Source organism: Melopsittacus undulatus, chromosome Z, assembly GCF_012275295.1.
Source record: "Melopsittacus undulatus isolate bMelUnd1 chromosome Z, bMelUnd1.mat.Z, whole genome shotgun sequence".
Classification (NCBI taxonomy): Eukaryota; Metazoa; Chordata; class Aves; order Psittaciformes; family Psittaculidae; genus Melopsittacus; species Melopsittacus undulatus.
This window is the reverse complement of record NC_047557.1, coordinates 92,827,829-92,852,578: the sequence shown is the minus strand read 5'-3', so window position 1 is coordinate 92,852,578 and position 24,750 is coordinate 92,827,829. Positions and strand designations below refer to the sequence as shown.

General features: G+C 41.6%; 3 protein-coding genes across 4 annotated transcripts; 2 read left to right on the top strand and 1 right to left on the bottom strand.

Annotated features, from left to right (window-relative positions):
• Nucleotides 1-300: 300 nt before the first annotated feature.
• On the top strand, nt 301-8,409 carry LOC115946990 (uncharacterized). The gene is made up of 2 exons (XM_034073115.1): nt 301-615; nt 2,810-8,409. Exons 1-2 carry the CDS (start codon nt 301-303, stop codon nt 4,313-4,315), a joined length of 1,821 nt encoding a protein of 606 aa, XP_033929006.1. The 3' UTR covers nt 4,316-8,409.
• Nucleotides 7,245-21,381, bottom strand: TK2 (thymidine kinase 2). 2 transcript variants are annotated; one of them, XM_031051691.2, is made up of 11 exons: nt 21,122-21,381; nt 20,184-20,221; nt 19,658-19,732; nt 17,703-17,756; nt 16,210-16,299; nt 14,664-14,737; nt 12,854-12,942; nt 12,472-12,551; nt 11,132-11,212; nt 8,310-10,743; nt 7,245-7,777 (listed from the first exon to the last, which is right to left on the bottom strand). In XM_031051691.2, exons 1-10 carry the CDS (start codon nt 21,300-21,302, stop codon nt 10,645-10,647), a joined length of 861 nt encoding a protein of 286 aa, XP_030907551.2. In that variant the 5' UTR covers nt 21,303-21,381; the 3' UTR covers nt 7,245-7,777; nt 8,310-10,644. The 2 variants fall into 2 exon arrangements, with proteins under 2 accessions (XP_030907551.2, XP_033928682.1); XM_034072791.1 differs by having other exon boundaries at nt 21,269-21,381.
• Nucleotides 21,263-24,512, top strand: LOC101877632 (chemokine like factor). Its single transcript, XM_005152374.3, has 4 exons — nt 21,263-21,535; nt 21,730-21,888; nt 22,836-22,931; nt 24,183-24,512. The coding sequence occupies exons 1-4, from the start codon at nt 21,467-21,469 to the stop codon at nt 24,282-24,284; spliced, it is 426 nt and encodes a 141-aa protein (XP_005152431.1). The 5' UTR covers nt 21,263-21,466; the 3' UTR covers nt 24,285-24,512.
• The last annotated feature ends 238 nt before the right edge of the window (nt 24,513-24,750 follow it).

Below are 24,750 nucleotides of genomic sequence, written 5' to 3'. Positions count from 1 at the left end.
CGAGGACAGAAACACACCTACGGCCAGCTCAGGCCAGACTCCCATTAACCACATCCCTCCGGCGCCACGGGGCCCGGAAGCACTGAACTTACCTCAGGGCGTCACCGGCCACGCCCAACCCCAAAACCCACCCCAGGCGGCGCTGCCCTCCCGCCTTCGCTTTCGGGTCGCTATGGCGCCCGCCCCTGACTGACACTGCGGGGCACCACTGACCGTGCGGAGCCACGGAGCAGCGGCCAATGGCGGGCCGAGGGGTGCCCCGGCCGGGCGGGCGAGCGGCCCGGCCTGTCTGGCGCTGTCATGAAGGAGGTGACGGTGGGCGAAGAGGATGAGGAAGTGTTGCGGGATTATTTGGCGTACTACATGGCTCGAGGGGCGGAGGGGGAGCTGGTGGTGTGCGATGAAGCCTCCCTGAAGGCGAGGGCGCGACGGCTGCTGGGACCGCGGCGGCGCGGCGCCCTGGACGTGCGCTGCATGGCGGAGCGGTGCCGGGGGGCCCGCGGCGAGCGGGGCGGCAGCGTCCTCAGCGACCTGCGCAAGGCGCTGGAGGTGATGGAGCTGCTGTGCGTCAACCTGCTGCTCTCCCCGTGGCGGAAAGAGATCAGGTCGCTGAAGGTAGGGGAGCGCTGTAGGGCTCGGGCATGGGCGCGGCCAGCCCCGGGGAGGCTGCTCTGCCCTCGGGTTCTGGCGGCTGCGGCCTTCCGGGGCCTCCCTGGCCCTGTGGCGCAGGAGGCACGGCCGCAGCGCCCGCTCTCCTGCAGCCAGGGGCAGCGTTTAAAGAGCCCATTTAGAACGGGTTAGGAGAGCCCTGCAAGGTGTTCGTTTTCTTTGCAGTCTTGTCCACTCTGAGGCCGGGCCTTCGGGGGCATTCCCGGAAGGGCTGAGCAGTGCAGGGGCTTGCAGAGAGCTTCTTTTATTGTGACACTGTGGAGAAGAAAAATGATGCCATGAAAGGCTTAAACGCGCAACAGTCTGAGTGTTAACCTTAATTTCCTTTTAAGGGGGGGGGGGGTGCTTTTTAGTATTAGTTACCACTTTTGCTAACAGTTTATGCCAAAGGCCAGATGAGCCAGTGTCTCTTTGATCCAGAGATTTTACCAACTATCCTACCTCTGGTGACTACAGCTGGTCAAGTGGGTAAGAAAACCCCCTTTGAAAGAGGAAATGCCCTTGGTTTTGGCAGCAAGGTGGTCAAGGTCACCCTGCTTGCCTAGTACACTGAACACATCTCGTTGCCCAGAAAAGACAGCAGTCTTAAACACATGTGAAATCTACTGTACTTAGACAAAATCCCTGAAGACCCAAGAAGCAAACTTACTTGCCTTCCTACAGCCACAGGTGCTGGTAAGGAAAAGCCCCTTCATCTTGTCACCCATTAAGTCCAATCTGCATGTTCAAACAGCTTTAAAATGCTATTACACTCATTCATGTCCCTAAAACAGGACAAAGCATAAGGTAGGTCTACAGCTCATGGGTTCAGCTTTCGTAACACAAGGGTCCCAGGCTTCATTGAAAAATCTAACTTTGATGACCACTGGGCGTAATCCAGAGTGCAGGATGGCCTGCTGAAGGCCTGAAATAATTCTACTGCAAGGCACAAGTTAGAGAACAACCAGTATCTTGTGTACATTCAGGTCTGATAAAAAGTTGCTGGTCATATGCAGGATACTAGTTCACATTTCCGGTGTCTCACCTGCTCTGATACCACACCACACACAGAGTACTGCCTGCTCCATACTTTCCCTTGAGAAAGAATAGGAGCTGGGGAGTGAAAGGTACTGTTGACAAATCTATCTGAGAATGGACTGAGGTGTAGTCCTACATTATCATATGACCTTTTTGGGGGATCAGTTTTGTTCTCCCTCAAGCTTGTGCCTATGAGGCCAATGCTTAGGTCTCAGTCTAGGAAGTAGATAATTCAGTCTGAAGCTGGGTAGCCTTAAAACAAGGTATCCCTATTCTGGAAGTCTTGACATGCCTGCCTTCCTCATTTTTGTTATAACTTCCTGTAGTTGGTCATGCTTAGGTCAGCATAATCTCTCCTGCTGTATTGTTTCAGACAAAACCAAAACCACTTCTACTTTACAAACCAGGCTTTGTGTCTGAGGTAGCTCCAGAACCAAGCAGGTGTTGAACAGTTTTTTTAGATTGTTACACAGCAGTAGCATTTTATTCAAGTCATGTTTTGCAGACAGCTTGTGCAAAGAGTGTGTTTTGGCAGTATTCTGCTGGAATAGTCTTCTTTCCAAAAAGTGCTTTCATAGAAATGGCAACTTAATCTGAGGGTAGTAAAGTTACAGCAGGAGTCTGAATCATGGGAAAAAAAATAAAAAGTTACAGTCTTGTCATCTGTTGAGAAGTACAATCAACAGTGAGTGTCTTTCTTTAGGAAAAGATTAGATCTCAGGGGTTTATTCTATGGCTTTTTGTTTAAAAATCTTCCATTCTTCCCTAGAGCACGTAAGACTTGTTTCTGAGTTTCTCTGGTTTGACTGAAATTATTTTCTTAGTCTATTCCTTTTTGAATATTGATGGTCTTAGCCAGTATCTCAGCAGCTGTAAACTGGCGTAACTTCTCTGAAATTAATGTGCTATATATAGCAAAGCTATAATGCTTGAGAATCTGACAAAATAGTGCTGTTAGAAAAGCCCAACTCACTTTGATTCAAAATTCAGACTTTAAGGAACATAGGCTTTTTAAAGATTTAAGTAATTTTTGAAGTAATTTTGATTTTTAGGAAGTCTTTCATGCTTCACTCTACACTCACCCAGTGTTCATCTGTTTTTTCCATGTTGCATTCTGTTTCAGACATTCACCGGTAATTTTGTCTACTATATTCAATCTGTGCTCCCAGATGACATTGTAAAAACAGTACTGGAGAAAATAGGTTACATTGCAACAACAGCAACAGAGTTTTCACTTGTCAAAAAGAGAAACAATGAAGAAACGAAGCAGACTGCATTTGAAATATTCCTGGCAAGAATTGAGTGTGAAACCATCCTCGAAATGACAAATGAAGAAAAACATGGCAATTTGGAAGAGACCTTACAGAAGAGAACACAAATGCACCAGCATCATGGAAATAAAGACAAAGAAGATCATACACCCCAGAGAGAAGACACTGAAAATCTAGAAGATAAAGCAAACGATGAGACATCTTTGTGCCTTGCTACTCAACAAAAATCTTCATCTGCTAGTGATACATCCTTTGAAGGTGCTGGGGATCTGAAGATCAAAGATGGTGTGCTTCGGTTAGCAGTTGCTCAATCCACTAACAGGCTTCAGGAACACCAAAGACAAATAATTAACACTGTACATTTGCCAGGCAAATGCTCTGACACTGAGGACTTCTTTATCAAATATAGTGACATTGTGATAAGACAAACACCTGTTTTCAGTGAGAATCTTTCTCCAAAAGCTTTTGAAAAAAAGCCAAGAGCCAGTCTAAGTGAAGAATGTGTTTTGGCAGTCACTGCAGAGTCAACTGCAAATGAGATCAGGCCTGTGCCACTCTCACCAGGAGCAAGTGGTCCACCAGCCTTTGCAATATTTGCTGACAGCTCTTGTGACAGTAGAACCACTTCGGAGTACCAAGCCGAAGAAGTCCCTGAAGGATCAATTGAAGCAGAAATTAACGATGCCATAAATTGCATAGACCCAGACCCTGCAGATGAACCCAGTGAGCTGAAGTCTCTGCCATACAAGGACATTGCATCTGTCAAAAACTGCAATGTCCCTAGGGAAGAGGAAATTTGTGATCTGTCCTTAACCTTCACAAAACTGCAAATCAAGGACACTCAGAAAGACCTTATGTATCCAGTAGAGGAAACTGGACAACCTGAGTCAGTATCATATGCAAGTACAAGTGACAGGCATGTAAGAGAATTTAATCACTCCAGAATAAACCGTACATTTCTGACTAATGCTCACATTCAAAGCAGAGCAGCTGCACATACAGAGGTATCTTCAGATCTATGCTGTTCTACTGGGAATGTGGAGGATTCCACTACTGGTTCTGATAGCAAAAGACTATTAATGGATACTGCTAATGCACATACAGCTTCTGCCTGTTTCAGACACATTAGAGAGCCTCCTAACCTCACCTACATTCCACCACAAAGTATTGATGTTCGGTCTTCACTCATAGGAAGGACCAGCACAGAGGGCAGAGGGAGCCTCTTGCAGCCTGAATGTGACTCTCCCAAATCCAGTGAAGTAAAGCTGGAGAACTGTAATTCAAAAGTAAATGAAATCCAGGAGCCTTATGTCATTATTGACAAAACTGACCAAGGAATGTTATGCCATCACACTTGAGTCTACCAGTACTTCTATTTGTAATCTGCCTGGGTTTTTTCCTCTCACTTGTGGCTTTGATGATGTTTTCAAGGAGGTAATTAGCTTTGTGAAAACAGTTTTACAGACCTATTTCTGAAGTATTCTTCAAGTATAGCACGCTGTACAATGATAGAAATAGAAACAGCTGTTTCTAAGTTGCAAGACCCACTTTATAGCTTTACAAATGCTGTACTGGAGTGCACTTCTGTTAACTCATTACACTCCCGTGAAGCTGTGCTCTGAGCTGATTATACTCCTGTTTTCAGTTGAAAATAAGTTCATAAAGTTTTACAACATTCCTTTAGGTTTAACAAAGGAAACAGCCTTGTGAACCCTTCCAGTTTTCTAGAGGCAGTAACCTGTTTTGCAGGTTTACACCTGTCTCCACTCGCTACCAGAATTTTTCGTGGCTACCACAAATGTCAGAAGCACTGCTCATCATAGTTCACTGCTGCTGGGAGATCCAGCTACTGCTGCCACTTTGTTCTGCACCAGCTCTGGATTTTATTTCTAACTGGACTTTTCTGTGAGCCAGTTCATTTTGTTTAAATGAAGGGGGAAAACTGCCATTCTCGTGGCAGGAAAAAAATTAGATCAGAGAAGGGTCCCAGTGAGTATTAGCGCTGGAATAAGGGCTATTCTTAGGTGGGAGTGCTGTGTGAAAAGCATTGTGCTGAAAAGGAAAGGGAGCCAGGAGTATTAGATCAGCTGTAAGCTGGAGTCCCAGCACTAAGAACCTCTGTCATACACCACATTTAATTAAGTTCAGAAAGGCACACAGTCCCTGGTACTGTATTTCTGCAGAGTCTTCAATGTGTGTTTATACACTTGCTACCTAGAAGACAGTTGAATACTGCTTGAAGTAACTTCCAGTAGCACATCAAAGTTTTGTTTCATGTATAAAGTAATTAGCTGAAATTGTTTATAGTTGACTGTCATCCCCCAGAAATTCAAAGAGGAGCACATGTTTTACATTAGAAAAACCTCAAGAGTGAAAAAGTAAAGCTCTGTTTTTTGAACAACTAATTGTTGAGGTCCCCTCACCACTGGATTCCAGCAGTGGAGGAGGAATTAAATTTTGATCAAAGTAACATCAAGTGACAGGGCTGCCTTCAGCTTTGGGTAGGGTTGGGAGAAAACAGGTATTAACACAGACATACAAATTAATACTTCTGTTCTAGGTCTGGCTAGGATTCAGATAGCTTTCTTCACAGCAGCCCCTGGCGTGGTGTGTTCAGAATTCATGGCTAAACTGTTGATAATTCGCCAGTGTTTTGGCTATTGCTGAGGAGTGCTTGCAGTGTCACAGCCTTCTCTTCTAACTACACCCTGTGATGAGTAACTGGGAAGGGGACCCAGCTGAGCTGAACTGGCCAAACGGATATGCCATACCATGTAACATCATGCTTGGCAATAAAACTGGGGTGACAGAAGAAGGTGGGGGTTTTGTCTACCAAGGTGGCCATTGCTCAGAGACTGGCAAGGCACTAGTCTACTTGTGGGAGGTGGCAAGTTACTGCCATTGCATCACTTGGGTTCCCCACCCCTTTCGTTTGGTTCTTAAACCTCTGTCTCAACCAAAAAGCTCTTGCTTTTGCTCTTCCCCTGTTGTTGGAGAAGGGGGGAGCAAGCAGCCTCCTAGCTCTTCTTTCAAGAACTTATCCTTTCCATTTTGGTTTTATAAAGCTGTGTTTTCTCCCTGTGGGGGTGATTATGTGTTTTAATTGAGTGTCTATCTTCATAGGAAGAGCTACTATGCACTTAAGTCTTCTGGATATTTTTATGTGAGTTTGTTATTCACAGAATCACAGAATGGTTTAGGTTGAAACAGACTAAGATCACCTAGTTCCAACCCCATGCCATGAGCAGGGATGCCTCACACACTCAAGCAAGCCCTTTCCAGCCTGGCCTTGAACACAGGGATAGGGCAGCCACAGCTTCTCTGGGCAACCTGTTCCAGTGCCTTACTGTCCTGACAGTTAAAGAATTTTTTCCTTGCTGCTAGAACACCTTCGCTTTCTTGTACAAATGGTAGAATTTTAAGGTCTTGTACTAGAAACTACTGTTGCATTTGCAACTGATTTAGTTAAAGCTGAAGAGTGAAAAGAAGGGATCTGAAAACCAGCTGAAACAAAAGATAAGTCATATTTAATAGGCAGCAGTCCTTTGTGCAGCTGCTTCCACATGAGTAAGGTAGGTTTAAAAATCCTAGTTGTAAATACAGTCAGACCTGAGAAGAGGGACAGGTAAAAGGGTAAAATAAGATTTCTGACCAGCCAGTGCCCTCCTGCCCCTGTTGGTAGTAACCACTGCACCTCTCCTTGGCTAGTAAGTGAAGTAAGAGTAACCACTTAGGCAGGGCAGTGCTAGCAGCCAGCAAGAGGGCTGCCTGGGGCCCTTTCTAAAGAAACGTGGTTTGTGTTTCTCAAATATGCATCTATCCTCTGCTGAGCTGTCAACTTCAGTTGTGCTACAGCTGGTTCTGATTGTCTGAGCTGAATGGGGATTTACTGACTGATTGGATGTCTTTCCATCACAGAGACTCTAGGCCAATTCTGTTCCAAATGTGTATGCTACACACAACCACTCTGAATGGCTCAGATCTCCCAACAAGCATTGGATTAGAATAATTCTCTTTCAGTGAGTGTAGATACAGAGCTCAGGCAGCAGACCTGGTAGCTGGGTTATAGTCACACCCTCTCCCTTCTGGATCTCTTGCAATAGTCATTTTTCTTCCCCTTAACATTTATATCACACAGAGACACTCACCTGTCTGGACTTCGCCTTAGGGTGCTCAAGGAGCAAAGCTTTGTTTTAGAACAAACTTTGTTGTTTTTAAGCCAAGAATGAAAAACAAATTTCAGTGTTAGGACAGAATAGGAAAAGAAAAAACAAACCCAAGATGGAAAAAGACTTAAGACTGTATTTCTCTTTAGTAATGCCAATCAATTAGTAGGAATTAGTGTACCAACTGCTAGGTTTTGCTCTAAAACTAAACTTTTCATCTTCAAAAAGGCCTGTAACTTTCAGCCCCCTCAAATGCTGGGGGGTGGAAAAAACACCACCATAATTTGACCCAACTTCATCCTGCTTTAGAAATACACAATGTTTACTTAAACCTCCACATATTACAAGAAGGATTGGATTCTCCAAGTCATGAAACAGGATGGTAACTTGCTAGGACAGCCATTTTCAGGAGAGTAATGACAGCTTAGGTCTGAGTCTTCAGAACAACTGACATCAGAATACCCAGCACTTCTTTCTGCAGGATGAGGTGCACTGAAGAGAGATGCTGGATTGTTCCCTGGTATTGGCAGTAGTCTGTGTGGTAATTACACTGGTGAAAGCAATTTTCAAGGTTTCTCACAGCTTGTAGTTTTGGACAGTCAGTTCTGAAAAGTTTAATCAAACAACGAAGATCTCCTGAGCCTGCTTCTTGTGCTGGAAGAAAGGACACGAAAGGCCAGGCTAAGACAGTGCAAATATTAAATACTATTATTTTTGCCAGTCTGTCTTACTTGAAATCAGTTTATATACTGCTCCCAGATGTTACTCATCTAAGACACCCTGACCAGGACAAAGTCTGGAGAAAACATCATCTCTTCAGACTAAAGTATGTAATAAAGAAAAGGCAATACAGGAGGAGATAACCACTCTTCATACTTTGCAGTTTAGATGTGGAACTCATTGTGACAAAAGTAATTAAACCCCGTAATTTTTACTCAAGTATTCTGACAATATACCCTAGAATAGCCAAAATGCATGCAAAGCCAGCTATGTGTGGCTCAGTCCACAAGTATAGGCTGTATCCAGACTACAGAGTAAATTTTAAAAGGCAAGAGCAGTATCAGGTTGTTTATATTCTATGATCCATTCCAGTGGTAATGAAGATCAGTCTGTCTACAGAAAGGAGTACTTTGCAACATGCTACCTCATCACTGCTTCTTAGTTACAAAAGAAACAAAATACTTACCAGACTAATGCGGATTACCCTTCTTCCCCTCTTGTCATCAACTGAGAGATTTCAAGGCAGAAAAGCAAATAAATTCCAGATTCCAGGCTTTAAACAGTTACTTATGACTCCTGAAGTATTTTTATCTATACATCTGTAGCAGACAGCAAACATTTTAAATTTGTGACACATAACAAGAAATTTGTTTGGTTTTTATTCTCAGTTTTCATTAAATACCCCAACCTTCCTGAATAAGAAAATCTATACACAAAAATACTAGATAGCAAAACAAACCTGCTATCTGTAGCAATCACATCTGGTTTTTTAATAAATAAGTTACATAAATGATCCATCTATATATTCCATTATAGCTGTGAATATCAGTAACCTCCATCCAAACTACTGGTTTGACATAGTAAGGGGATGGGGGATCTAACCAAAAATCATAAAGGTAACAGTGACATTTTTTGTACTATAAGATAATCTGTACAAATCAATTGAACTGTTTGCAAAATATACATCCTAGGCTAATACAACCCATAATGAAATTACAATCAAGAACAAACTGCAGGTGACTGAACTTCAAATTTATAAAACTATTTCCAAAGAAATAGTTCTTTTGGTCACAGAAGAAAAAAGATGAATGTTTAATCATTTAGAGAATTACTACAATCCCCCTAACAAATAAGCTTCAATAAGATAATTATTTAACACACAAAATCTTATGTTTAAGCTAGAATTCTTAAGATTTAAAACAGAACAATAGAATGGCAGCACTTGGTTCACAAGCTTTAGTATACTAATCTAGTACTTCACTAGGAAATGATCTCTCAGTGCAGTAGTGATTATTAAGTTGTAATGATTTGGTGGGGGAGGAGAGGGGAAAATGGAAATATGGCAATAACAAGACAAGAACTGCATTTCCTGACTTGGAAAGCAATAATTTGAATACAATGCTTTTTAGACACACCACAAAAACAGTCCACACAAAACTGAAATAAAAGCAGTGAAGTGATTCTGAAACTGACACCATCAGATATTGTTCAAAATCAGGTGGAACAGGGAAAAGCCACGTAACTGAAAATTTGTATTCCAGACAAATGTCTGCAGTCAATTAGTACTTTGATCACTTAAGTCCTGGATGTTAGCCATTTTCAGAAGCATTCACTACAAAGGCATGACAGATGCTCAACTGTGTGTTTTTAAGCACTGCTAACCATGCTTGCAACAATTAAACCAACGAAAACTATTACAGAAAAAAAAATCTATATATATACACTGTACTTCAGGAATTGTTCCCATCAAACAGACAAAGCAACATGAAAACAGTCAGAACTACTACATTAAAAGGATTATCTTAAAAACAATACTGAGGTCAAACAGAAATTAAGGGCAACTCAACCCTTTAGCTAATGATGAAATCCCCATTATTTTTCTCTGCTGTCCAAATACCTGTAAGTCACAATAAACTGATCAAGATATCAACCCAGCCAACCATCTGTATTTTTCTTTGTAAAAAAAAAAAAAAAAGAACTGAAGAATCCAAAATAGTTAAAGAGATCAATTAACTCTAGGATTTTTATAACCATTTGAAAAGAACAACAAATACACTTCTATGCACCCTGTATTTTAACTAGTCCTAACTAAGCCATAGCAGGGCCAGTGATTTAATGAGCACCATAGAGAAACTAGCCTTTTTTTAAAAAAAGCCTCAGAGCCACTCTGCAATCACTTCTGAAAACTGTTTGTCTTTTTTTGCCACTGAATTCAGTGGGACTATACTGTTGCATAGTTATCCTCAGAACAACTACGTTGTGATTTCATGCAAAGCAGAAGAAATTTACTGAATTCAATGAAACTGCACTAGCATAGGTAGGATTAAGAGTAAGACCCCCTTTTTCAACCTGAACAGACCTATTTAACAAAGCTACTTTAACTTGATGCTTTAACTTGAAACTTCGTTTGCTTCCACTAATAGTAAAAAAGGACATCCCACTTCTTGTATGGAACTCTTTCTTTCAAATTATAAAAATAGGGTTGTCTTTGGGGATCAAAAAAGAATTGGTTACTTATACAAAGCAGCAGTGAAGTGGGAAATGGGAGAAAACTGACATTTTAGCTGAGTAAAACTAGCACAGTAAAGCTGATAGAGAACCTAAAAACATGAAAGGGAATTAACTTATATTCTGTTTATGACTCATATCTGAACATTTCACAGCACTAAGTCCACTGAACATTCCACAAAGCGTAATTCAAAACCAAAACCCATTATATTTAGAAATACTTATAATACTCAAAATTGCCCTTAAAGCAGACTTCATAAACATGTTTTATAAAATACAGCAACTGCAGTCTTCTATAAATGGTGTTGCATATTAGATGGGTTTAGTATCTGGTCCCTGTTTTCTTCATACTTCTCTATCATTTTCTGTATGTCATGATCAGCTCCAATAACCTTGAAAAAAAGAACCTAAGCATTAAAAATACTTGACACCATAAAACATGATTACTTTTGAGCAAAACAGAACAGGACTACGACTGAAGGCAAAGAGATATACTCCTAGAGATCTGTACAGTTAGCATTCTGCTCAGCATTGGGAATTCACTGAAAAGCTACATGTCTGATCCTGCAAATCATCACACCATTGAATTCCAAAGAGATAGAAGACCAGAATTCCATGCTACACATTCTGGATAGCTATAAACATTTTTCTGAGGTTTTCATTTTCCAAAGGTTATTAAGTAAAGCAGATTTAGTTACCTTTGCCACTAAATAACACTTGATATTTGAAGAGTACAATTTTCCATATGCGTAACTTGTTTATAACACAAACAATACTCACAAGCACTGGGCAAGAAACTTCAAATAGTGTATGTTTAATGAGCCACTCTTCATAGAGCTGATGAATAGCTTCTAAATACTCCTAAAAAACAGGCATTCAAATAACGCATAAGCCCAGGGAAGAAACACACATCGCAATTTTTATGCATTTGTTAAGTAGTTAAGGCCTATATATATATATAAAAGCCTGTATCAGGTATTTCCACTAGCAAAATAAAAAGCATCATAAGGTTTCTGAGAAAAAATAACTTCTAGTATAAGGTTTCACACCATGAAGAACATCAAAGACAGCTTACAGGAGGAGTACAGGGCTCTCGGCTCTTTCAAGATCAAGAAACTTGTTTCTCTCCGAGAGGTATAGGGTGCGTTCAAGATTTTACAGAGAAATGTACAACAAAGACAAGGACAAAAAGGGCAAGACTGTAAAGAATATGTACTGAAGGCACTTTCTGTATCAATGTATTTCCTTAAAATCCCAGATCACTTCTTCCTAACTGACTCAATTTCCTCTAAAAGCACTTCTGCCCTTCATCAACTATTAGTCTGGGTTTTTTTAAAGGAGACCAATTAGCATTTTTATTAGTAATTTTTCCCCCACACTCCTCAGTTGAGCTGCAAAGTAACAAAATGTCTCTTCAAATCCACTGGAGCAAGGATTATCCTCCAATGCAAAATTTCACATAGCCCAAAATTTAGCTCTTTGCATGTATCTTCAGCTGGCAATTGCTTCTACTGAACTACCTGACACTGGATATACAGAAGACATACTGTGGACTGCAAAGCTAACTACTTTATTTCTCATTAGGCTTCTTGTTTAATGAAGGGACATTCTGTAAACTGTGACACCGAAAGTGACCATTCAGTTACCAGTTTATTTTTAAGCAGATTCCCACACTAACAATTTTCAAGAAGTTTCTTCTTTACAGACACAAGCAGAGACACTTTTCATACATAAACATCCTGGTAACAGCAGACAACAGAAAATGCCCACTTAGATCTTCAGTATCTGCATGCACAGGTATCTGTGCTTCAACTGGGTGCTTTTATGCCATTTAATGATACTAAAGCAACTGCTTTATTACATCTTAGAGAAGTTTAACAGTTGATCAATGCTGCACCTAAACAGTCAGCTATGGTACACATTACTAAAAACACTTGGGAAAGTCAGTGTGCATGATTTTTATTTTTTATAATAAAGTTAAATACCAAAGTTTTAGTTTACAGTAGAAACAGCTGCACCACATTTTGGCAATACACTCAGGATATGATTTTAGTATTTAGACTGGAATAATTATGGTTCTAATGCTTATTGTAACCACATATATTGAAGGAACTCCTTACCAGAGGAATGAGCTTTTCCTCTTCTCTGCACCTTCTCTTTAACCTCTCAAAACAAACTTCAGGGGAAGTCTGCAAATAAACTGTCATGACAAAAAATATAGTTATGTTCATGTGATCACCTTTAAAAGCAAAGGAACTTACTTCACAAACTATAGAAGGGAAGAATCCTGACTTGGGTACCACCACTGAACCTCCCCTTTGGCATTACTGTTAATCAATCTATTTACCATCCACTAATTCATGCTGTTGTGATGCTACACACTGCAAGCACCATTATACTGAATAACGTGATTATTTATGAATCAAAAAACAGAATTATTTTTTCTCCCAGGAAGGAAACCCATCCATAAACATGTCCCTCCAGATCCCATCATAATTTTACCTATCAAATCAACCGAAACGTCAGTGTTGTTCTGGATCCAGTCAAACCATTCACTTAGGACAACATAATCCACCTCTGGCATTTTTCCGCTGAATAAACATAAAAGCCACCACTCACTGAACAGCACATACAGATCAAACCTAAACTAATTTTTTTTTCACCTGACTAGAATTACTCTAAATTTACTCCACCATATGTGAAATGAAAACACAAGCAATATTACACCTGCCCAAACTGAAAGCTTCATAAATCATAGTTTATGCAATAAAAAGACCAAATCTTTTTGCTTAAACAAACGAAAAAAAGAACACAAAACAAAAAAAAATTTTCACACAATATTTCTATTATTAACAGTTACAAACATTAATTTTCTTCATTAACAGTTAAGAAATTATTATCTGGTGACTAAGAAGAAAAACTGACATTTATACAATAGCAACAAATTAGTGTCAATGGTATTTATTGCTCGAGTTCTTTATATGAGGATCATTTCAAACAGATATGAGCTACTGGAGTGTGTGTCACGAAACCAGAAAGGCTTGATTTACAGAGCAGCACTGACAATTCATTACAAGAGCCACAGTAAAGAGCAGTAAAAAATAATGACATCAGGTAAATAAAATTTGCTACCACTGTAAAAAAATATTTGTGGAAAGAGTATATTCAACATGTTTAATGTGAACTCAGTATTCAGACAGCATAGACAATATTGGAGACAACTGTCACAGAGTTATCTCAGTAAGAATAATAAAATATCAAACTTAGGTAAAAGGGAGTCTATAGAGGATGTATTAAGAATCAGTAACTAAAATTGCGGATGAGATTCCAGTACACTTCCACTGAATACAGACTGGGATAAATGATGCCTTTAAAGTTTGCCTCGCATCTCACAGTGTTTCTCTCAACTTTCAAAGCAGTTCCAGCAACAGATTAGCAATTTATGTAGCATGGATGCCACCTTGTGGTATGCAGCCATTCTCCCTGCAGGCAGGGGCAAGAAAACTGGTTTTGTCCCTGGAAACCCCTGAAAAATCCATTAAAACAAGTCTGCTACATGCACTTCTCAATAGAAGCTCAGCATTCTAAACAAAACAAATTAACAACAAGCAAACACTACCGATTACTGCACTATTTCAGTTAGGATGAGATGGGAGATTTATATACCAGACAGGTAATATATGCTTTATCTATTTCAGGCCACAGTCGTCTCTCACAGTTAGGCCTGATTGCTCTGCCTCTGGCCCAAGCACACCTGGGGGCAAGGGCCCAATTCAGAAGGCAACATTTAGAGACAAACAGCTCTTGTGTTTTCTTTACTCACTGACCTATGAGGTCTGCAATTTATTTTGAGCCTAGGAATCCTGATTCTGAGCAATACCATGGGATTCAACTTCCTGCTTGTCACTCAAGTTCCTGCTCGAAAGAAATGCCAATCCTGGATGCTAGGTTGGATAACGCTGTGTAGTTGTCTCCTCCTACAGTGTTGCTCTATATATCCTCATGTTTTCTCTTACTCATTATGTGTCTCTGATTTAAGCAAGATTTTTGCGTTAAGCTGGAGAACAGATAAATTCAAGAAATGGTGTTCTGAATAGCAAGATGTCCTCTGTGCACAAGAGCACTTCTGTAAAAGTCTCTCCTGATCCATTAATTCTACCAGTAGGTAGCATGTGCTGTAAAAAACACACTGCCACTCCAACACAGAACTGACAGGTCTCACACTCCACTCAGATTACCAAAGACATCATCAGTCAATTATATATATATTTAATTAATTCAAGAAAGTAAAGTATAAGACTATAAACTGTACCTTCGATACAAATTTTCTACAAAAATATATCTTGCACTGTGAATTGATCGCTCCATCATTCTTACGGGGGATATCTAGGAAATAAAACTTGACAATCTGCATTTTTCAGCATGTTTGTTTCTTTTCAGGCTTATACAGCACATCATGTCCTTTACATTATGAAATACGTAACATTCTCAGTTCCTCCAGATCTTGTGATAAACAAATTTACAGGGAGGGTCGGAAGAACACAAAGCAGGGTTTCTTAATCTTACTTACGGTCACTGCATTATTAACTACCTACAAAACTAATATGTTACTCATACGTGAGTTTCAAAGGTAACTTTCAGCTGAGGTTAACTAGGAGTATATAAAAAAGCAGCAATCCATTTAGAATTTGCAGAGCATCAGGAATGATTGCTACCTGAATCACTGCCACCTTTAAGTATGCTCCTGTGTCAACAGCACAGCCCTAACATCAGGATAACTGTACCAAGAAACAGAGCTTTCTACAGAAGTAACTGCATCTGACAAAGCACTGGCCTTAATCAGTCTTGCATGTGTTCAAACAGTGCTTCATATGGAGAAGAGAGATTCTCTGATGCTCTCTAGCCCATGCAGAGCAAGGTCACCCTGGCATAGCTCCTTCCAATCAGGTACTCTGCATGTCAATGATCATGGAAACAACACTGCTCCAGCAAAGTTCAAGTGACAAAGTACAGCAAAGCTGAGATTGAAACACAGGGCAATCCTCAGGAATTTCTGAATGATATTTTGTAGCAGAATTACATCTGTCTTGGAAAAACACCTCTTCCAAAAAGTTAATGATTATACATGCAGTATCACTATCGTGTGGTACTTTTGAAAGTTTGCCCTGACACAAATCCAGAAAATATAATGCAAGAACAATCACCGAGATATAAGCATGCCACTTAAAATTAGATCATGTAATCAGGAAATGGAAGATTTAGCACAGAATGTAACAAAAGATATTTGAAGGAAAGAGAAATTAACTGATCTTGATAAAAAGGTAGCATGTGAAAATAGATACAGAATAACTAAAAAAAAAATACAAGAAAAAAAGGATGCAAAACATTTGGGGAAAAAATATAAAATTTAATGGAAGTGTTTTGGATAAACACAAGGCACTATGACTAAATTTGTGGTAGACAGCAGATAACAGCAAAATGAATACTAGCATTATGTTCAAGATTACCTAATGGTTCCCAAAGATCTGAGCTCAGTTTACATAGATGCCAATTATAGACAAGTCATTGATGTGTAATGATGGAAGGCATCTTTGCAAGCCTAGCTCGTAAGTCTGATACTAAAAAAGTGTATTTGTTTGGGCAAGTAAAACTTCTAAGCAGGCAGGAGGCAGATGTTTCACCCCTGGAGCATATGTTGAGCATATCAACAATGTCTTTGCACTATGAAAATTCAACCTGTCTGCAGGAACAAGGAAAGAACACAGATAGCATGCTGACTTTTTGGATACATGTTTAAAAATATTTATTACTCATAATCACATCCAATTCTTATTTTAAATAAAAATAAGTTTGTTTACCATTGGTCTGGTATGCTGCTCCAACATGGTAAGCTGTATGTAAGTCTGTAATGTTATCCCCCATCTTGATGCATCTTGGTACATTAAGCCCTAGGGTTAGAGATGGAAGCAAGAGAGGCAGGCACTTAGTTAGGTCAAAGAGCAAAAACAGTGAAGTTCAGTACTTAGTAAGCTTTTGCTCTACAACAGAATTGCTAAAAGAAGTACACTGAAGCACCTGACACCAGGTTTGACAAGTGATCAATTGCTCTCAGCGATACCAATGCAAGTGTTACAGGCCTGGTCCTTAGAATGCCTAAGTGGGGTGTTTGGAACACTCTCTGAAGTCAACAGGAATTAGTTTCTGCACTTGGAATAGTCAGGACCAAGGTAGAGTTCATTTGATACAGTTCAAATACGTTTGGTAATTAAAAAAAAAAAATAAACATATCTGCTACTCTGTTCTTGCACACTGACAGACTTCCAGAATACCCAGGCCATCCAGAAATGCGTATGTGGTTCCAGTATGGTCTGGGCCTCAGAAAAGCAGAGAAAAAGATCTGATTCAAAATAAAGCATCATTCGTTGTCTATTTTGCTGAGGTGACAAGCTTTAAGTCAGCAGCATGGCTTCAGTGCATAGACCTGACCTCCTCCTTCTCTCCCTACCAAAGATCAGAATGAGAAAACATTCTGAAGTGTGCAGATTGCTGTTGATAACGTGTGACACAGCTAAGCATGCCTCATCCCTTTACTAATAATATGAAAGTAAAACATCAGCAACTTCTAGTAGGGAGAGCTTACTTTTCTGGAGGACCTACGCTATATATCAAATACATGCTTGAACACATGTGGTTCGGGGTGTATCCACACCATTGCACTGACAGCAAACTCCACATGAGCTTGGGCATAGATACCCATCTCAGCCAGCAATCAGATTTTTGCAATAGAGATGAACATACAAGCAGCAAATACTGACATCAGAAAGCACTTCTACCACCCCAGCAAAAGCAGATCTGCAGATGTATCCGGAGCTCTGATAGCTGTGCCCAAGTACAGCTGTGACACAGAGACATAGTTGTGGAGGACAATTCCAAGAAACAATGACCACCCATAAGATATCAAGAGCTCCTGACACCTCCCAGGATTGAATCTTCTTTCTCTTCATAGGTCAAACAGTATCAACCTATCAGATTCACCTCATTTTCCAAGTGACCTTCTTCTCTTCTCTAGAACAGGCACAATGCAATTCAGAAACAACCGTCACACTCAGGACTTACCTTTCTGTTAATTTCTTTAGCTCATACAAAATCAAAGACCCAGTCCTTGATGAAAACACATTTTATAGGCAATATTTCTATTAGACGCATGTCCTAATCACTGAAACAGATCTTTTGTTGTATGAGTTTATGACCACACCTTTCATAACAGTTCTGCTGATCAATAAGAAGTCCTCATTCATGTCTTTCTAAAACAATAGTAATTATAATTGTAGAAACAACTCCTGTGACTTACCAGGATATTATGCCCACGAACATTTCTCCACTTTGCCACCGGCTCTGTCAAAACCTTGTTAAAAATAATTATTCCATATTAAACATGGTTTAAATTCAAAATACTTAATTTTACTCTAGACTTACAACTATTTTTAATGAATATTCGTTCAGTAACAGTATTGAGGACATGTATTAGAAAGCTCATCCCTCTTCAGAAAACAGCACTGAATCCCCTAATACAAAGAGTAATACTGAACACTGTTTAAAAATAGAGAAATATCAATATACAATTTCTTTTCAGCATTTTTAAACAGAAAAACAAACAAACAAAAAAAAACCACAAAAAAACCCCCGCTGGATTAATTGCCTAATGAGCCTGGATGTAATTTCACTTTTTCAAAATCAGTCCTATGTAAGGGAAGGAATGACTTAGCTGAGTCCTAAATGCACTTCAATGTCCGGTTCATTTCCTCACAAATTAATTTCTCAGAGAAAACTCAGCAAAGGAAAAGGGGATGAGAATGCTATCATTTTACTTTTGTGATCTAACAAACAAAACTACTCTGTTCTTGTGAGACGTCATCTGGAGTACTGTGTGCAGTTCTGGTGCCCTCAACATAAAAAGGACATGGAACTGTTTGAACAAGTCCAGAGGAGGGCCAAGAGGATGATCAGGGGACTGGAGCACCTCCCATTTGAAGACAGGCTGAGAAAGTTGGGGCTGCTCAGCCTGCAGAAGAGAAGGCTGCGTGGAGACCTCAGAGCAGCCTTCCAGTATCTGAAGGGGGCCTTCAGGGATGCTGGGGTGGGACTACTCATTAGGGACTGTAGTGACAGGACAAAGGGTAATGGGGTAAACTTTAACAGCAGAGGTTTAGATTGGATATAAGGAAGAAATTCTTTACTGTTAGGGTGGTGAGCCACAGGAATGGGTTGCCCAGGGAAGCTGTGAATGCTCCATCCCTGGCAGTGCTCAAGACCAGGCTGCACGGAGCCTTGGGTGCCATGGTTTAGTGTGAGGTGTCCCTGCCCATAGCAGGGGGGGTTGGAACTTGATGATCTTAAGGTCCTTTCCAACCCTAACTATCATATGATTTTATGATTCTAAAACTTTTATGAAGTTGATCAGAAAAACTTCTACCCTGAATACGTAAAATCACAACAGACTTATCTGGTTCCAATTCCAATAACGCTGCAGAGCCAGGCCTAAGAGGAGCTGGTAAGCCTGGGGAGTTCACTGGCTTTTTAAAAAATGTTGCACTATATGTAAATTAAACTTTGCTATGTTTTGGGTTTATCCTTACCCGTAAGGAGCATTCCTGTTCAATTACCAAATAACATCTGGCAACCCAGCATTTCTATGAGGAAGCCTAGGACTTTTTATCAGTGTGCTCCCAGGCCTGCCAGGGAATACCTACCTGACATCCACAAAAGCAATACCTCACTAAGGTCTGATCTTGATTTTGTCTAAAATACAGAGAATCTGCCCTTCCCCTAATCTCGCTCTAAGCATACGAAATCAAGTACCATACCAGTCTAAGAGTTTTCTAGAAAAAAATTTAACAGATTTTTCATTTTTTTAAAAAAGGCATCCATTTACTGGGATCTCCATTACATGACATCAGAATTTTTACATCATTACTTCTTTGTGTATTACATTATATACCTAAGATGTGAGATGAAAGAGCAAACAAGCGCACCAATGAACATGGGCTGTTGTTACTTTACAGAGGTACAACCTCTAATCCACAGGTTTTACTGATACTTGGGCATCTTGTACTCTAGAGTACAATGATCTGAATTTCTCTTCTACAGTTTGACTGTTGCAGGGCAGGCACGAGACTATGCACTAGCTTACAGCCTACGGCTCTGTTAGTCCATCAAAGGACAACACTTCTAAATTAACTGTCAATTTGTCAAGACAAGCAGCTGCTTAATAATGTACATAAAGACAATGAAATGCACACCCAGTACCTCAATGTTAGTAGTTTGTGCAAAATAATCCAGGCATGTTGTTTTTCCACTTGCAATGTTCCCCTCAACACATACCTGATGAAAAAGAGTATCACTGGTAAAAAATGTGTTATTATTTCCACATCAAGCATACTATTTCCCTATAATGCAATTCGATTACTTCATACAAAGACATTTGGTCTTCCCAGCCCCCAGGAGCTTCAGAGGGTCATCGGTGTCTGCTGCTTTCCCACACTGTCCGCCACAACTTGCCTCCGAGACTGCAACACTTTGTGTTCAACTTTGTTCAACTTGAAATAAGTGCAAACTGAAGCAGTAATTTCAGCATCCATTAAACAGACAGCTTAATACATAAGATACATTATCTATTTTCAGTCGACACCTATCCCTACACAACAACATGCACTGACACAAATCCCGCATGGCTATACTGTAGTTCACAGAACACAGCAAGCATAGCCTTGTGCCAGGTAAGACCCAGCATGAGACCCACCACCTGAACACCCCAAGTAAAACAAATACTCACAACTGTCTTCCTACCATCTTCTTTTATGAGGCGTTTATCTAGATTGGAAATAAACAGGAGTTACAAATAAGAAGGAGCTCTTTGTAACTTAAAGCTATACTGAGCCCCTTAATGTCAGACCCTCCATGAGCTTTTTAGGTTCCATATCGCTTAATACAGATTTTTGCCAAATTACCAATCTTTAAGGATTTGGGTCATCAGTGGGTCATGCAACTGACAGGTTACAGCATACATGGGCAAGGGTTTACCTTAAGTTCTCTGTTGTCCTTAACACTACAAGGAGTCAAATGGAGAGTGCCTATGCTCCTTCAGAGTTCTCTTACACTTACTGCTCCTCAGTTAGTTTACACTGGCAGAAAAAAAACGAATTAATTTTGGAAATACCACCTGTGGTGCAAGGCCCAACGACTTGGGAGACCTGGCTACAACATTGGGCGAGCATGAAGATGCAAACACACCTCCAAGACACATAATTTAGATGTCTTATATCCCAAAACTGCCCATATAAAGCTTACACAAGCAACACAGGATGACTAGACCCTTAACAAAACAGACAACAGAGGTGGGTTTGGTTCCCCAAAGCTGGCAGTGAGGGCACACAAAGCCTATCAGGGCCACGACGTGCAAGAAGCCGGAAGGAGGGTTGCTCAGGCTGCAAAGAACGCAGAGGGAGGATCTTGCTCCACCCTCTTACGAGATGCGGTGGCTCCTCACACCCGTCCCACCACCGCTGACGGATTTAAGAGCGCTGAGCTCTGCACCCTCTCCCCCTCCCGTGCGCCGCCGCCACCACTGGCTGTCGTTTGGATGGCCACGGCCCAGGCCGTTGCGCGGGGAGTGGCTATCGCCTCCTCGCCAGCCGCTCCCGCACCTCCCTGTCTAGCAGGGTCCCACCGCTGCCCCGACCCGCGAGCCCGGCCCCCCGTACGCGAACTTACAGCCGCCAGCACCGCTCGGGCCGGGCCGGGAGCCCAAAGCCAGCCCGCCCGCCGGGGAGCCCGCGGCCGCTTCACCCGCACAGGAGGCCCCTGCCGCCCCGCTACCCCGACCCCGGCCCCGCCAGCCCCGGGCCCCTCGCAGCGCACCGGGCCTCGCCCAGGCCGCGCCCAACCGCCACATCGCCCATCCCTGTTGCCGGCCCCGGCACTGCTCCAACACAACCACTTCCGGCCGTTGCGCGCTCACTTCCGCCGCCAGGGGAGCGCCGGGGCGGAGCCGGCTCTAGTCCTGTCGCCATCCCCAGCTCCCGCGGAGGGGTGCGGGTGCTGAGGTGTGCGGTAGCCATGGCGGTGGTGGAGGTGGACAAAACCTACCCCCGCTCCCTGCGCGGCGCCATTAAGATCGCCCGCATGGTAAGCTCTGAGAGGAGAGGAGGGGAGGGGAACGGGGCGGAGCCGAGCCGAGCCGAGCCGAGCCGGCCCTGCGCCTCCGAGAGGCCGGGGATGGTCCAGGGATTCGGGGATGCGGGCCGGAATCGGCGCAGTGGTAGCACACGCACCCGCACACATATACGCACACACACGTTACTCCTCCTGTGTCCCCGTAGCTGTTTGCGTGGGGGATGTTCTTCTGCTTCTTGGGCGCCCGCTCCGTCGGGACGTACACGGCGCTGGCCGGCATGGAGGTGGTGATCACGACGCTGTTCTTCCTCCTGTACTTGCTGAAGATCGATAAAAAGATGACCTGGCTGTTATGGCCACTGGCCGTGAGTACTGGCGGGCCCCGAAATGAAGGGATTTCACCCACCCAGTGATGGCCTGTGCACAGAATCATGGAACGGGTTTCGGTTGGAAGGGGCCTTAAAACTCACCCTAGTTCCAACGTCCTGCCACCGGCAGGGACACCTTCCCCTAGACAGGGTTGCTCCAAGCCCCTGTATCCAACCTGGCCTTGAATACTGCCAAGGATGACGCAGCCACAGGTTCTCTCGGCACCCTCTGCCAGTACCTCAGCACCCTCACGGGGAAGAACTGCCTAATGTCTAATCTGAATCTTCCCGCTGTCAGTTTAAAGCCATTGTACCTTTTCCTGTCTGTATATGCCCTTGTCAAACGCCCCTCTCCACATTACTTTGTGTCCCATTTAGGCATTGGAAGCCACATTAATGTCTCCCTGGAGCCTTCTGAACAACCCCAGTGCTCAGCCTCATTCTGAGGGTTGTAGTCAGCTATCTCAGGCACTATTGCCATAAAGTTGGAGCAAACCTGAGCTCCACTGTTGTTAATCCAGTTTATTCTAGAGGTTCTTTCACATTGATTTCTCAGCAGCAGACTTATGTCTGCTAGCAGTCCCTCTTGCAGTTAGCATCATTCACTTAGCTTTGTAATACTGTATTTTCATCTTTTGCTCCACAAATTAACCATACACTTTCACTGAAATATTTATGTGTTTCTTTAGTCTATCAAGTATAGCCAGGATGCATAAATTTGACTGAAAAAAATACCCCAGAAAGGTAAAATGAGGAAGTTTCATCGCAAACGTTCCTTCTAAGATCGAACCACCGGGTGTCACTATCGATCTTACATGGGTATCTGTAATTTCACTGTTGTTGCAAATCAGCGATTTTTGATGATTTGTACAAAACTGGGCGCTGTTCATGTTCTTCAGGTGTGTATTTCAGAATAAATATTTTGCTTCCGCTGGCTGTTTCAGGATATTTTTAACTCGGTGGTTGCAGCGTTGTGCCTCCTCGTTTTGTGCTTGTTTGCAGTAGTAGTCAAGACCACCAAGGCGACACTGGCAGGAGGAGTAAGTAGCAACGTTGTTAAGGCATTTCAGTTCTTAAAGTGGACAGGATTTGAACCTTTTGGTATCCTTCTGTTGTGGTAAGACCATAAAAATAACGTTTGTGGAAGAACATCCTAAAACAAAAGTGAAGACATGTTCAATCTTACTAAAAGTTTTGATCTCACTAAATCTCGCTGAATTGAATCTCACTAAAAAAATAATCTTCAAATCACACATAATTTAAAGATATTACTAGACTTGAGAGTTGCTATTGAGAAGTATTAACACTGAAAACTCCTAGAGTCTAACTGATTGGAGTAACTGATACTTGCTTTCACATCTTGCAATATGGAATAAATCTTCCATCAATCCTCAGTGGGAGAACCTGTAGCTCTTTTAGGACCATCCCATTTGGTTACACTATCTCAGAAGAAATTCCTACACTCCTGTTAAAAAAGGGTAGAAACTTTTTTAACAGACATGCTGATACCTCCCTCCTGACGTGTGTTATTATTTTTTTCTGACACAAACTGAGAAATCCTGGAAGTTGACAACGGGTTTGGTTTTTTTCAAACTATAAGATTTTTGTGTACTTAAGATCAGTAATAGTTTAACAGTTTAAACAACTGTAATTTTTAATTCAAGTGAAAACAAATTAACATTAAGAAACAAAAAGGGGGAGGCCCTCAGTTTTGAAAGTATGTAAGTCTTCTGAAGTACAAGAAAATCTAAAATGTGACAAGCCACCATTAGAAACCCAGAACTTGCCTCAGGAGTTTTTCAAAATCAGCGTAAGAGACTTGACAAGAGTGAAGGCTGACATTCTCACTGACCATGCCATCCCAAGCATCCTGATAAGTGCTAGGATAAAATTTATATTGTCAGTTGTGAAATTAAGTTGAAAGCAGGAGACTGAGCAAGTAGCTTGGAAAAAAAGCCTTGAGAGAACATCTGACATCTTCCATGTGAATTTTTAAAATAGGTGTATATTTTCAATTTGGAATGTTTCCCATTCAGAGCTTCAGAGGAGAGGAGTGCCATTTTTTTTCCTCAATAGGCTTGTTTCTACAAATGCTGCATTTTCTCCCGGCCAATACCATTAATTAGGCATCCTTGAAGAGACAGAAAAGTTTTAATTTCAGATAAATTATTCTGGATTATACCGGAACCAGGTTAGGAAGATGTATCTACTGCTGCTTTGAGGAATGGTAGATGAATCACTACAGTGAAAAAGATTCCATGCGGAAACTAACATTATTATTATTTTTATAGGTGCTTGGGTTTATATTGCTTGTTCTCTGTGTTGTGGATGCAGTTGTTTTCTGGAAGATTAGCTTTGGTGGAGGAAGAGAAAGGAATGCATCTGCCAAATAACAGTAACATTTTTGTGAAAGAACAATTTCTCCACTGATGACTGGTCTACTGTTACTTTTTAAAGAATGTATTTTCATGTGTTCACCTTTGTTCACAAGTATAAACTTCACAGAAAATTTTCCTGTTTTGTAAGCTTAATTACATTTTTACGTGTATGAAGGTTAACTGTTACCTGAATTAAGATTTTACACTTGTCTTTCTGCAATAAAAAGAACATATACATGGGTTTATGTGCATTATTTAACATTTATTTATTTATTAATGTACCAGTAAACACTGTTGGGACACAGGTTTCCCCCCACCTTGCTGCGCTCCTTGCTCCGGAGACCAGCCTCCCACCCCACGGCTGCTTAAGCCGTGTGAACGCTTCCTTGCCGAGGCGTTTTTGTCCCTCAGCTTTAACGTTCGTGTTCAGGATGGCTCCGAAAACACCCGCCGCGTCTCCCCAGCGCCGTGCGCAGGGTGG

Excerpts from the sequence above, each read along its gene's own strand:
- LOC101877632 (XM_005152374.3), top strand. The coding sequence starts at position 21,467 with ATGGCGGTGGTGGAGGTGGACAAAACCTACCCCCGCTCCCTGCGCGGC. Across the intron at positions 21,536-21,729 it reads CCATTAAGATCGCCCGCATG|CTGTTTGCGTGGGGGATGTT; the intron begins GTAAGCTCTGAG and ends GTGTCCCCGTAG. Across the intron at positions 21,889-22,835 it reads GGCTGTTATGGCCACTGGCC|GATATTTTTAACTCGGTGGT; the intron begins GTGAGTACTGGC and ends TGGCTGTTTCAG.
- LOC115946990 (XM_034073115.1), top strand. The coding sequence starts at position 301 with ATGAAGGAGGTGACGGTGGGCGAAGAGGATGAGGAAGTGTTGCGGGAT. Across the intron at positions 616-2,809 it reads AAGAGATCAGGTCGCTGAAG|ACATTCACCGGTAATTTTGT; the intron begins GTAGGGGAGCGC and ends ATTCTGTTTCAG.
- TK2 (XM_031051691.2), bottom strand. The coding sequence starts at position 21,302 with ATGTGGCGGTTGGGCGCGGCCTGGGCGAGGCCCGGTGCGCTGCGAGGG. Across the intron at positions 19,733-20,183 it reads AAGATGGTAGGAAGACAGTT|GTATGTGTTGAGGGGAACAT; the intron begins GTGAGTATTTGT and ends CTTTTTCATCAG. Across the intron at positions 11,213-12,471 it reads AGGAAAAGCTCATTCCTCTG|GAGTATTTAGAAGCTATTCA; the intron begins GTAAGGAGTTCC and ends CCTGTTTTTTAG.